Below are 14187 nucleotides of genomic sequence, written 5' to 3'. Positions count from 1 at the left end.
CTTGTAACACTAACAGGTCGCATGACACCGGGGAGGTAAAATGGCTAATTGGGCCCAATTTGGACATTTTCTCTTAGGGGTGTACTCACTTTTGTTGCCAGCGGTTTAGACATTAATAGCTGTGTGTTGATTTTTTTTGAGTGGACAGCAAATTTACACTGTTATACAAGCTGTACACTCACTACTTTACATTGTAGCAAAGTGTCATTTCTTCAGTGTTGTCACATCAAAAGATGTAATAAAATAACACATTTTTGTGAGACATTGTATGTTTATAATAATAGTCGGCTTAAATGTCTGCTTACTGTAATGTACAACAGGACACACACTGGAAGAGGAAGAGCCAGCAGTGGGAAACAGTAAGGCTATGCAATGCACAGTGTTGTCAGTCTAACACAGGTAACATGGTGAAAGGAGGGCAGAGTACAGGAAGGACCTCAACAGTGTGCAGGAAATCCTTGGGGGCATGTCCGGGATTCAGATGCAAAGGGAGCAACTGGGAGACTTCTGCAGGTGCAAGTGCCTCTATGTGCCTGCAATACAAACCTTCAGCAAGAGTCTGGTTTAAGATATTTTAGCTATCTATAGATCAATTGTTGGCATATTACAGACAGGGACACTGGCAGCTATTCGTTACTATTACATTTTTTGTGCCAGGAGTTAAGCTGTAACTACATATTGTGCTGCATAATGAGAAATTATCTCCATGCTATGTTGAAAGATGTCCAGGGAACCCGACTAAAATTATACATTTTATTCCAAAGGAGTGAAAATTTCCCTGGAGAAAAGCTGTGGTTTTGTCTTGTGACCAACAATGACTCCAATCACCACCAATAGACCTGTATTTCATCACTGTGCCTATCTGGGGCAGAAATTATCATGGCTCAAAAAAGCACTCAAGCAAGTAGAGGCAAAGTAGAGGCAAAACTGTCAGGAGGGCATTGTAAGCTATATGCCGCACCTGCTCATAAGATTAGAGAGGTTATTCCATGGAAAGATGTGTCTAGGTTCTGTTTTTGCCAGTAAAAATCTTTTTTTTTTTTTAATATATACATATATATATTAAAGTGAAATTTCACACAATTTATTATGGATTTGGAGGAGTATGACCTCCATCCCTTTGACTCTCATTGATAAAGATTGCAATAGACATGGAGATTTCACTTTGCCACATTATCGGAAGTAGTATGGCGCCATCAGACACCGAAGCCTACAAGTGCATCCTCCCTTTTGAAGTGACAGTCAGGTGCACAGTTTTGACCAGTTGCTTTAGACCCCTTTCCCACGGGCGGACCGATCAGGTCTGCCTTTCAGTTTTTTAGGTGGGCTGGATCAGATCATGTATAGCCCTCTTTTGAGCGAAAGATGTCAATGGACATGTGTCCGTTGACACCCGCCTTCATCCAATACGATCCTATGCGCTAAAAACAGAAAGACAGACAGACTGGAGATCCATTCCCCATCTGTCTGGCAGATTGGATCGGATGATAGGTGGTCTGTTTCCATCCAACCACCCATAGAAGAAAGCAGGCTGTGTCTGTGTCCGCTCTGCATAAGTCAAACAGACAAGGACCTGCCATCGGCCTGCTCAGTAGGGATCAGCGGACAGATTCCCTGCTGAGCAGGCGAGTCTGCCGGTGGAGTCCACCTGTCTGAAAGGAGCCTTATTCACCAAGTTTTTTTCAGGAATATGAAGGTTGTAGATGGGACACCTAGACATCCTTTAGGCCCTAGGTTGCCTTTTGGATGATCTGACTCTGTTGCTACCCCTTCCACTATTGAGTATGAGCATGTACCAGGGGCGGATCCAGGGGGGGTCAACAGGGCATTTGCCCGCCCAAAGAAATTAGTTGCAGGTGAGTCACCGTGAGTGAGCAGGCGGGTAAGCCGGCGTGTAAGTGACAGTGCGGGTGGCGCGGTGGATGAGCCGCTGAGCTGCCCGTCCACTCGTCCCTCACACTGAGGCCCCGTACACACGACCAGTTTCCTCGGCAGAATTCAGCTTCCGACCGAGTTTCTGGCTGAATTCTGCCCAGGAAACTGGTCGTGTGTACACTTTCGGCCGAGGAAGCCGACGAGGAGCTCGACCAGGAAATAGAGAACATGTTCTCTATTTCCTCGTTGTTCTATGGGAGCTCTCCTCCCGCCGAACTCCTCGGCGGCTTCAGGGCTGAACTGGCCGAGGAACTCGATGTGTTTGGCACGTCGAGTTCCTCGGCCGTGTGTACGGGGCCTTTCTGTGCAAGCGGACGCAGCTGGGCGGCTCAGCAGGCAGGTGTGAGAGCGGACTGGAAGCTGCCAGCTGGGAGGCTCGGTGTGTGGACTGGCCAATCTCTGCTGCCCGACCCAGGGACACAGGATAAAGGAAGTGACAATCCCCATTCCCCACCTAAGCAGGAAAGTGACAATCCGCAAGGTGTGGCAGGTGACGTGGCAAGTGAACAATCCGCAACGTGTGGTAGGTGACGTGGCAAGTGCACAATCTGGAACGTGTGGCAGGTGACGTGGTATATGGACAATCCGCCACTTATGGCAGGTGACGTGGCAAGTGGACAATCCGCAACTTGTGGCAGGTGACGTGGCAAGTAACAATCCGCAATGTGTGGCAGGTGACGTGTCAAGTGGACAAGCCGCAATGTGTGGCAGGTGATATGGCAAGTGACAATCTGCAACTTGTGGCAAGTGGACAATCCGCAACGTGTTGCAGGTGACCTGGCAAGTGACAATCCGCAACTTGTGGCAAGTGAAAATCTGCATCCGGTGGCAGGTGACGATGGCAAGTGACACACTCGGGGCTCCCACTGATACTGCATTATGGTGAGTTGAACTATTTCATTTTCTATAACAATGTAATAATATAAATAATGGGCTACACTCATCCTGACGCCATAACAACCATGGTGCCGTGATGATTGAAGCGTTAACACCAGCCATTTGACAAATAAATTGCCCGCAAAAAAATCGTATTTTCTGGCAGTGCCTCTACCGAGACTAGACTCTGGATCCTCCCCTGGCTTGTACTTAGTGACCGTCAAAGTGCTATTACATGGGGGTTGGGAGCCAGTCCTAGAATGAATCAGAGCTTACACAGGGCTTTCTTTATTCATTCCCATGGACAAGCTAAGCAGCAAATGAAGGGTGAGCATGTACTGCTGGGATATAGGCATCAAAAGGAACCCATTGTTTTGCCTTGCATGGGCAAGTAAGAGTTTGCTTTAAGGCAAAAAAATAAAAAAAGGTTTCCAACACTGATGAACAACCTACACCCAACCCAACCTTTCTGAAATGTGAACTGTAATGTCATTATGCTTCACTGACAATGCCAAAGCCCCCAGGCCCATAGACAAACACATATGTTCCTCTACACAGCTGAGTGACAGAATCATGACAACGTAGACTTTGGCCTAGAAATCGTAAGGTCGCAAGACAGGGGCAAAACAGAATTTAAATATTTTGCTCTTCCTTTCTAGCTGGGTTCCAGTCTACAGTGATATTTAGCCTGACCTGTTCAATGAAGTTCTAACTTCCGAGAGCACCACTGAAAGGGAAAGAAAATATAGCCTTTCTTTAATGCCGGAGAATTAATTTTCCTCTTTCGCCTTTGGTCTGCGGCCGGGCTTATTCTTTTAACCTGCTGTGTGCCAGATCTTTCAAAAAGCGGTCATGGTTACAGAGGAACCACAAAGCTCAAAGACATCCCCGCTCCACTGTTTTCGCTCTCTGCAACAGAGATTGGGAGCTTTATTCTAATAATCTGATCTCCACTTCACAACAGAAGATTTATTTAGACTGCCTCTTGTTTTATAAAGGGCTTGGAAGTCTGTAGTAATTTTTGACACTTTGTTATAATGTTTTTCTCTGACCACCCTCCCCAGCTTCATTTTCATACGGACACAAAGCGCAGTGATGAAATGATGGTTCATTATAGTGCTACAGCGCTCTTATCTTCATCCGGCAAGAGTCATTTCCTTCTAAAGATTGAAATGCAAATGTGAAAATTAATGATAAGTGCATTATCTGATAGTGAAGATAATACTGATTCACTGTCAGAGTAACACACAGTCTTTCTATGATTTCTGCTTCTCATTCACAATATTCCTCTTACTGTCAAACTATCTCTACAGCTAACTATGTTTCAGGGTGCCTTTTTTTTTTTAATTTGCATCAAATGGCATTTCTGTAGATTGTCTATCTACCACATTTTCGCAATCAGAGAAGGAGAATAAAAAAAAAAATAGAACGTGGGAATGGTAATCTTGGTGTCCTTCGGAGGTTTATCTAAATGGAACTGTACTATTAGGAACTGCTGCTTTTTATTAGATTAGGCTAAGGCTGAGAAAACAAAATATATTGGTTAAAGGCTTTTAAAGGCCAGCTCCACCCAACAAAAAGGGTTATTTCAGTTTCAGTTTTGTGTGGTTGTCAGTGAGTACAATGAGAATGAGGCTTCTGGAGCTGGTCATTTTCAGTCAATTTTAACTGTTTCCTGTCCATGGGGGAATCGCACATAATCACCAGAAACAAAGCAATCTACCAACCACATGTTCAACCAAACACCAGATTTCAGTTGATTGTGAAGTTGAAACTGGGCAATAAATTGGCAGCTTTAATATAGGTAATATAATTTCAACTAAAGCCATCAGATTTATTACAAGGTTTAATCAAGGCAATTTTTTATAAGATCTCTTTGTGGTTGATCGAAGCACCAATTATGTATTTCATTGCTTTATGATTTTGACTTAAAATGGAATTGAAAGTTTGATCAAGTTGCTAGTATAGCAATCTAGGGTGGAGATTTTCATGGCCCAATTGCTGCAGCTATTACAGAGCCAAGTGATGGTGTTACATAATTACATAGTTACATAGTAGGTGAGGTTGAAAAAAGACACAAGTCATCAAGTCCAACCTATGTGTGTGATTTTATGTCAGTATTACCTTGTATATGCCTGTATGTTGTGGTCGTTCAGGTGCTTATCTAATAGTTTTTTTAAATTATCAATACTCCCCACTGAAACCACCGCCTGTGGAAGGGTATTCCACATCCTTGCCGCTCTTACACTAAAGAACCCTCTATGCAGTTTAAGGTTAAACCGCTTTTCTTCTAATTTTGCGTGTCTTATTAAATTTCCTTTCGCATAAAAGTTTTATCCCTATTATGGGGTTACCAGTACGGTATTTTTACATTGAAATCATATCCCCTCTCAAGAGTCTCTTCTCCAGAGAGAATACGTTCAGTGCTCGTAACCTTTCCTCATAACTAAGGTCCTCCAGTCCCTTTATCCATTTTGTTGCCTTTCTCTGGACTCACTCCAGTTCCAGCACATCCTTACTGAGGACTGGTGCCCAGAACTGGACGGCATACTCCAGGTGCAGCAGGACCAGAGTCTTGTAGAGTGGGAGACTCTACGCTTTCCCAATGGATTATGGGTACCCATAGACAGCAAATGACTGTCTCTCAGTCTTTCCAATATCTCCATTGGCAGCTTTGAACAGTCCCAGCTGACAGCTCTCCAGGGAGAATGCTGACAGGCAGATGTGGAAACCTTGTCCAACTTATATTGTTTCCCCCAGAATAGGTTTGCATTGGATCTTGTTTGCTGGGAATGAGCCATGCCTCCTTTCTGCCTATGCTTACAGCAGAACCACATTAAATTAGTCTGCCTCGCTTTTGCCTATGCTTACAGCAGAACCACTGCCAATAGTCTGATTTCACTTTACTTTTGGGGAGACTTCTACTAATGGCTTGTTATATCTCAAGGACTGGGTGTGAAGGGCAATTCCCCTAACAGGAAGAGCAATAAAAGCCTAGAAGGAAAAACAATAGAGATCCTTCTTCTTTTTTTTTTTTTTTTCTTTTTAGTGTATTTTGTGCGTGTACTCGAGAGAGGAGCCGGACTGCAGTAGTTGGGAGTAGGCAGGCCTCCCCCAGAGGCAATCTGCCACCTTTCTCCATGCCCCGGGTGGCAATGGCAGGTGTGTGAGGGGGTCCTCCCACACAGCCCGCCCTACCTGCTCTGCTTTGAAGCCCAACGGGGCAGAGGGACTCCCTATAAGGGAGTGAGAGGATTAGCCCGCTCAACCAGCCCCGTTAGTCCTTCGCCTCTCTTTTTAGAGACCACGTGGTCAAAGTGCGTGATGTTAACCCAATTTCGAGTGCGTGTAAGTGTGGTGGTTTTTGTGGGAGGGGGGTGGGCGTACTAAGTGCAGGCTTACCTCGCATAGCACACCCACCGGGAGCCGGGCTGAGACCACCAAACTCAATTCACATGTAGCCGAGACCGGGATCCAAACCCCTAGCTGCAGAGGTGAATGGCTTGTCAGCGCAGTGCCAATCGCGTTGAGCCACCGCAGCTCCACTAGAGATCCTTCTTCAACATCCCAAAACACAAACAATTGCTGGAGATCTACTTCAAAGACACCATGGAGTTGATTTTGTAAAACCTCTGGTGTGTCTGTACACGGTAGCCAATCGGCTTCTAACTTCAGCTTGTTCAATTAAGCTTTGACAAAAAAAACTGGAAGCTGATTGGTTTCTATGCACAGCTGCACCAGATTTTTCACTCTCCAGTTTTAGTAAATCAATCCCATATTTGAGGAAATATGACTTACAAAAGCCAGTGTATGCAGATATACACTGACTACATCTGGTAATATACATATGTGGCCAGCATATAAACACTTCCACAATCAAATTCAAATTTAAACATAAATATAACCAAACCTGTTAAAGATCCAGACACAGTTAGATGGGAGTTACATTGGGATCTGCTGATGTGTGGACACCTGCACATAATGGAAGCATATAAGAGGACTTCTGATGAGAAGCCAGGGATCAGAAAATTTCACACTGACACAGAATTTTCTGTCCTCGGGAGAAAATCCAGAGAGCAATATGGCCAGGACAGCTGTCACCGCCCACCAATCCGGAAATCTAAAACTCATTAGTATTCAAAGAAACATTCTGATAGTCAAAAAAGTCATATAGAAAACTCCTAAAATAATTATGAATAAATTACAGCATAAGATCTACTTAGAAAGAGTTATCGGTACAATTAATACCAGTAGCAGTAAATTATTTATGTATATAGTACATATACAGTATATATATATATATATATATATATATATATATATATATGTATATTCTACCGGCTTGCCCGTGTGATCCGTGAGCTGGAGAAGGAATCCACTGGCGCAGGAAGTTGACCATAGAAATTTCTGGGGAACAGATGGTCCCTGGTCATCTCTACCACTCTCGGAGGCCCAGGCACGACGTTATGACGTCACGCCCGGCATTGCAGTTGTAAATACTGCCATATACTAGGCTGAAAAGTCCGGATCGTCCTTTTTTTTAATTTCAGGCTTTCCAGCCTGGAGGAGAGATGTGGGGTCTTATTGATCCCACATCTCTCCATAAAGAGGACATGTCACACACAGGATGTTTTTTAATTCCTTGTAATAGGAATAAAAGTGATCCAAGATTATTATTTTTTTTTTTAACGGAAGGTGTAAAAATCAAAAAATAAAAATAAAACAAACAATACGATTTTTTTTAAGCGCCCCTGTCCCCACGAGCTTGCACGCAGAAGTAAACGCTTCGCTTCGTACATCGCGCCCACATATGTAAATGGAATTCAAATCACACATGTGAGGAATTGCCGTGAACGTTAGAGGGAGAGCAATAATTCTATACCAGGACCTCCTCTGTAATTCTAAACAAGTAACCTGTAAAAAAAATTAAAGCATTGCCTATGGAGATTTGTGAGGACTGAAGTTTGGCCCATTCCACAAACGTGCTCAATTTTCAAGCGTTACATGTTAGGTATCTATTTACTCGGAGCAACATCATCTTTCATATTATACAAAAAAATTGGGCTAACATAAGTGTATACCATGTGACATAAAAAGTTGCTACTACCACAATTTTATTCCTTAGGGTCTCTGCTAAAAAGCATATATAATATTTGGGGGTTCTGAGTAATTTTCTACCAATTTTTTTTTCGATTTTTACATGTAGGAGCAAAGTGCCAGAATTGGCCCAGGTGGGAAGTGGTTAAACATATGTAAAGACATGTAATAATAAATTAAAAATAGAGTAGGCTGAAGTCAAAAATTTGCCAAGTCTATAACCTCACTCATAGGAAAGTTCAGGTGCCATGCAGGAGCATTAATTCTGGAGTTTGTTGACAAATCATTTCCTCCAGCAATGGGAGATATCACTGATTGTTGCTGAACAACAACAGTACTCTTTAACCGCTTCAGCCTCTGAAGATTTTACCCCCTTCCTGACCAGAGCACTTTTTACAATATGGAGCTGAGTCACTTTAACTGACAATTGTGCGGTCATTCGACGCTGTACCCTAACAAAATTTGCATCCTTTTTTTCCCACAAATATAACTTTCTTTTGGTGGTATTTAATCACCTCTGCGTTTTTTGTTTTTTTTGCGCTATAAACAAAAAAAGACAGACAATTTTGAAAAAAAAAACTACAGGTATATTTTTTTACTTTTTGCTATAATAAATATCCCCCAAATTTAAAAAACAAACTTATTCATCAGTTTAGGCCAATATATATTCTTCTACATATTTTAGGTTAAAAAAAATCACAATACGCATATATTGATTGGTTAGCACAAAAGTTATAGCGTCTGCAAATGATGGGAAAGATTTATCGCATTTTTTTTTTACTGGTAATAACAGTGATCAGCGATTTTTTGCAGTACTGCGACATTCTGACGGACAAGTTGGAGATTTTTGACACTTTTTTACGACCATTTGCAATTATACAGCGATCAGTGCTATAAAAATGCACTGATTACTCTGTAAATGTCACTGGCAGGGAAGGGGTTAACACTAGGGTGCGATCAGGGGGTTAATTTTTTTACATGTCATTTCCCACAAAAAGGTCAGTTTAAAGAAGCATAGTGATATATCAGGCTACTACAGATTACGTTTGGGATTTAACAAAGTAAAAGGAGTTCCCAGATCATCTGATTACCAGGAAATGGGCTGACTGCTACAATATAGCAATGCCTAGATAAAAATTAATGTGGTGACTGGGTAGACTGTTTTCAATTCATGCATTATAAGGTTTCCAATGAAATTATAGTTTCTCAGCACAGGTAGAGGTAATACAATATATATTACACAACTGCTTTATTCATTAGCCAAACAAACCTACAGCAATGGACAGCACACTATAGGTGTCCAAGTGTGTTACATGTGTTAAATATATATATATATATATATATATATATATATATATATATATATATACATATATATATATATATATATATATATATATATATATATATATATATATATATATATATATATATATATATATATATATATATATATAAATATATATACATAGTGTGCCAATCATTGAGTATTGATAACAATATATACAGTGCATATATATATATATATATATATATAAAGATTTATATATAAATAGTATGTAGGAGTAGGGGTAGGCATGAGAGCATTATAACTCCATGGAGGCACCGTCCATGCAGAATATGAAAATTCAAAAAGTACAAAGTAGAGTGGGACTTTAAATATGCCTCAGTGGGGTTAAGAAAAATTTATAAACGTTACCATAATTTTAAAACAGCATAGAAGAAATGTTATTTTCTATCCTTGGATGGAATTCTTTAAAACACAGTTTGAAACAAATTACAGTTTTACTGTATTTTGGAAATACAATGTCAACTTTGTTTTTAAAGTAGTGATTTTTCATCCATCACTACTTTAAAAACAAAGTTGACATTGTTGACATTATTTTATGTGTTGTCTTCTTTGTGTGCTACTCTAAAGGCCCTGATGAAGCGAGGCTACCCGCGAAATGCGTAGGCCATACCTTTGATGCATCTGACCAGGATCTACACACCCTGGACCAAAAGAAACAGTAAAACTGTAATTTGTTTCAAACTGTGATTTATTGTTTTAAAGAATTCCATCCAAGGATGGTAAATAAAGTTTCTTCTATGCTGTTTTAAAATTATGGTAAAGTTTATTCATTTTTCTTAACCCCACATTTAAAGTCCCACTCTACTTTGTACTTTTTGAATATATATAAATATATATATATATATATATATATATCATTTTCAATATTCCACAAATTGAGTCCATTCAGGCATTAGCATGATCTACATCTGCAGTACACATCTTTAAAGCTTGTCTTATGAAAGTTAATCCATATCCAATCAAGCTGTATTTTTTGTTGCTTTAGAGTAGGAAAGTCTTGTTTAGTTTCTATATGCTGACTGTGTCCCCACTGCGCAGACTTCCTGTTCTGACTTCTCTCACATGTACAGGAAGTTAGGGTGAATCTTCCTAATGAGAGTACAGACCGCCGTAAAATTCTAACAGAGGATCTAATTCAGCATTAAGGCTTTTTAAAGTAATGTTTTGTACTATTATCCAATAAACAAGGATGATTTTGTGTGATTGTCACTTACCTGGCCCATCCCAACCCTCAGTCACTGTCCCGGTTTGAGTCGTTTTCTCTGTCTGCGCTTCCCCGTCTGATTCTGCTGTTCCATGACTGCCTTCTTCATCTCCTGAGTTCAAGACAATATGGCAATACTGCATTAAAAAGAAGTCTACAATTTATTCTTTATTATAGCCGAACTTGAGACAAGCAGCTAAGTACACAGATGGAAAACATAGACAGTATGAAATCCAAATGATTTGTATTGCTGTCCATCCAGTCCTAAAATGTACAATTCCTGCCAGAAAACACAGACAGGTGATTGACACAACTTACATTAAAAGAAAAACAGCGGTGTCCCCCCCTCCACTCCCAACCTTCCGACTGGACAGTGAAAGAGCAGTGAAAGACTGATGAGGTCACTCCGCCCTCTTCTCCTATTAGCATGTTACTGGTTAACAGATCTGCACACAGCACGCCTGATTGACTTCTTGTCCTGCCCCTCTCCCAATCTGAGCACTGCTGTATAGGAGATAGAAATAAGCTAATGCCATTCAAACTCCATTATTTATGCAAGCTGGATTTAAAAATATATATTTAATGATTTATTAATGATTACAGAGCTCCATTTATTTGTGTCTTTTCTGTCTGGCTAGAGTTCAGATTCCATAACACTAACCATACAAACGAATATCTTATACAGAATAATATACCTGTAAGGATGGAGCTGTCATACAGTTATATAAATAACACATTTACATTGGTAGTGGAGAGGGGGCGGAGTAAAAGAAGAAAGTGAAAAAGAGAAAATGGTCGGAGATTCTGCATGACTGAGGCCTCGTACACCCGACCGAGGAACTCGAAGGGCGAAACACATCGTTTTGCTCGTCAAGTTCCTTGTTAGGCTGTCGAGGAACTCGACGTGCCAATTTTTCTCCATTCCCGTCGAGGAAAAAGAGAACATGCTCTCTTTTTGGCTCGTCGAGTTCCTCGACAGTTTCCTCGTCGAAAAATGTACACACGACCGGTTTCCTCTGCAAAAAAAAAAAAAACAGCAAGTTTCTTGCTGGTTTTTGCCGAGAAACTCGGTCGTGTGTACAAGGCCTAAGGGGAGGAATAGGCCAGAAAAGGGTTCAAATATGTGAGTTCAATGTGGAGGTGGTGTAGGTCTTATGGGGTTGGAAGCTAAAGGTCAGGTGGGCAAGGTGGAGCTGGACGGGTTGTTAATTTTAAGGATGCTAGGTATTCATTTTGGAAACTTCAGGCAAAGAGAAAGCTTCCCTCCCACCCACCCTAGAATTGTGCTGCATTGTAAGTCAAGAGTTGTAGAGAGGTATCAATTATAAAATACAAAAAAAAGAACAAATGTCACAGCAGCTGATGGGCTATATGACAATACCCTCTTTCAGGCGCAGACAGAATAAAGCTGGCAATACACACAGCAAATGTTGGCCTTTTCCTGATGAACCAGCTGAAATTCAAGCCATGGGTGGCCCTGTTGGCATGCTTCAATTCAACAACCTTTGATGTGAAAATTAATGGAGCCGTGGAGACGAGTGGAAAATTATGAGCCGAACAGCAGCTGCATCCACTCGGCTGCCGTCATTGTGCAAGGTATTCAGACAGCCATAGGTGTTGGCTTTTAATCACTTGCCGACCGACGCATGCTGATATACGTCGACAGAATGGCAGGGGCAGTAAAATGGGCGTAACTGTACATCCCTTTAAATTTGCCACCCATGCCGACGCGTGCCTCGCGAGTGCGCCCGCGGGTCCCGGGAGCCCGTGATTGCGGTCGGCCTAGTGACATGTAAGGGATCTACTGTTCCCTGTGATCGGGAACAGTGATCGCTGAAGTGTCACTGGTAGCTTCTCCCCCCTACCAGTTAGAATCACTCCCTAGGACACACTTAACCCCTTCAATGCCACCTAGTGGTTAACCCCTTTACTGCCAGTGTCATCATTTACACAGTAATCAGTGCATTTTTATAGCACCGATCGCTGTATAAGTGACAATGGTCCCAAAAATTTGTCAAAAGTGTCTGATGTGTCCACCATAAGGTCGCACACACGATAAAAATCAGATCACCACCATGACTAGTAAAACATTTTATTTATAAAAATGCCATAAAACTACCTCCTATTTGATAGACGCTTTAACTTTTGCGCAAACCAATCAGTATTTTGGCAGGAAAGGACACGACTCCAAAAACAGACAAAAACACATTTCTTGTAGAGCTGGGAAAGGTAAGAACGTCTGACAAATGTCCTTATTGCTGCTTGTCCTTTCGTCTCCTGGTGACACCCACATCTCTCATATCTTGTAAGGGTGTCACAGGACAAGATGCCAAAGAAAATCTCCCCAATGGGGTCACAACCTGAAATAAAAACCTGCCAAAATGTTAACTCTTCCACACCCTTTCAAAAATAAGTAAAAATACTTTTTGGCTGGAGTTGGGCATTAACTTGCTAATCCCTTATTTTGCCATGAAGGATCAAAGCGCAGGGTTGCTTTAAATCAAATGAAATATGAACACAGAGCATGTTAGGAGATGTGCGTTTAAAGGACAGGTTGGTGTATTGGACCGAGAAAATGACAAAGCCGGGCAGAGGAGATAATGTCCAGCCGGCCAGATGGGTTTACCAGCCATTCGCACAGGGGCTGTTCAATCAGCTCTATCAGTGATCTATCAGTGTCCTCATTCTAGACATAACCAGGAGTCAAAGACTTGGGTCAATAAGCTTATAGGCGATTTGCACAAACATCTCCTGCAGCAAGGTAAACTACAATGTCAAATTGGTTTTTCCTCTAAGTACGCCCTTTTATTTATTTATTTAAGCACCCTTACTAATAGCATTAACTTAAAAAAAAAATCATTTGGTGTTTGCTAATATCAGTAGATGGTACCCCTTTACAGCTATTCATGTCTCTCTGTTTAGAAAGAAAGCCACTAAATGACCATAAAGCATCACGCCCTATTAAGAAGAATGCTGAGATTTTCATGCATCTAACAGTTGGCAATTTTAAATTTTTGAGACTTCTCGGTTTTCCTCTAATGTTTTTTTTTGTTTGTTTTTTTGTTTGATTTCAATGTTATCAGCCCAGCTAATGTATTTTTCATGTATGGGTAGGCTTGCTGTACAGAAGTCATTCAGTTAACCAGCCTGTCAGGTTTTTCCCAAATGATCAGTGCTGCCGGCTATAGCCAGCAGCAGTGATTAATGTATTCTGAGGGTTGGGAAGGCTCCCCATTGTAAGAATATACTGTAATGACTTTGTGGAAAGGATTCCCCTATCCACTTCAAGTGTGTGGGTGGGGAATGAGGTAATTTTTTTTTGTTCTACCCACTGGTTGAACGAAAAAAAAAATATTAAATTATTATATCAAATGGCTTTACAGTGCCAAAAACAAGAGAATTCAACAGTTTCCTAACTGTCACTATGCTCTCTAATGAGCCTATAAGGGCCCTTTCCAATAATTTCCACCTGTCAGTTTTTCAGGAGGACCTGATTGGAAGCTCAATGTAGCTCTATGGATAGGCAGATGTAAATGGATTTGTGTCTATAGCCACTTCAGCCCCGGAGGATATGGCTGCCCAATGACCGGGGCATTTTTTGCAATTTGGCACTGCGTCGATTTAACTGACAATTGCGTGGACGTGCAACGTTGCACCTAAGCAAAATTGATGTCCTTTTTTCTCCACAAATAGAGCTTCCTTTTGGTGGTATCTGATCGCCTCT

At 41.3% G+C, this 14187-nt stretch overlaps 1 protein-coding gene across 1 annotated transcript in view; it reads right to left on the bottom strand.

Annotated features, from left to right (window-relative positions):
• Window positions 1-14187, bottom strand: part of ZFPM2 (zinc finger protein, FOG family member 2) — a 486407-nt gene that overhangs the window by 364049 nt on the left and 108171 nt on the right. The window contains exon 3 of the mRNA XM_040354842.1: window positions 10474-10575. Coding sequence (XP_040210776.1) covers window positions 10474-10575 — 102 coding nt within the window. The remainder of the gene's footprint in view (window positions 1-10473; window positions 10576-14187) is intronic.

This window comes from Rana temporaria, chromosome 5, assembly GCF_905171775.1.
Source record: "Rana temporaria chromosome 5, aRanTem1.1, whole genome shotgun sequence".
Classification (NCBI taxonomy): Eukaryota; Metazoa; Chordata; class Amphibia; order Anura; family Ranidae; genus Rana; species Rana temporaria.
This window is presented reverse-complemented; position numbering and strand designations above follow the sequence as displayed.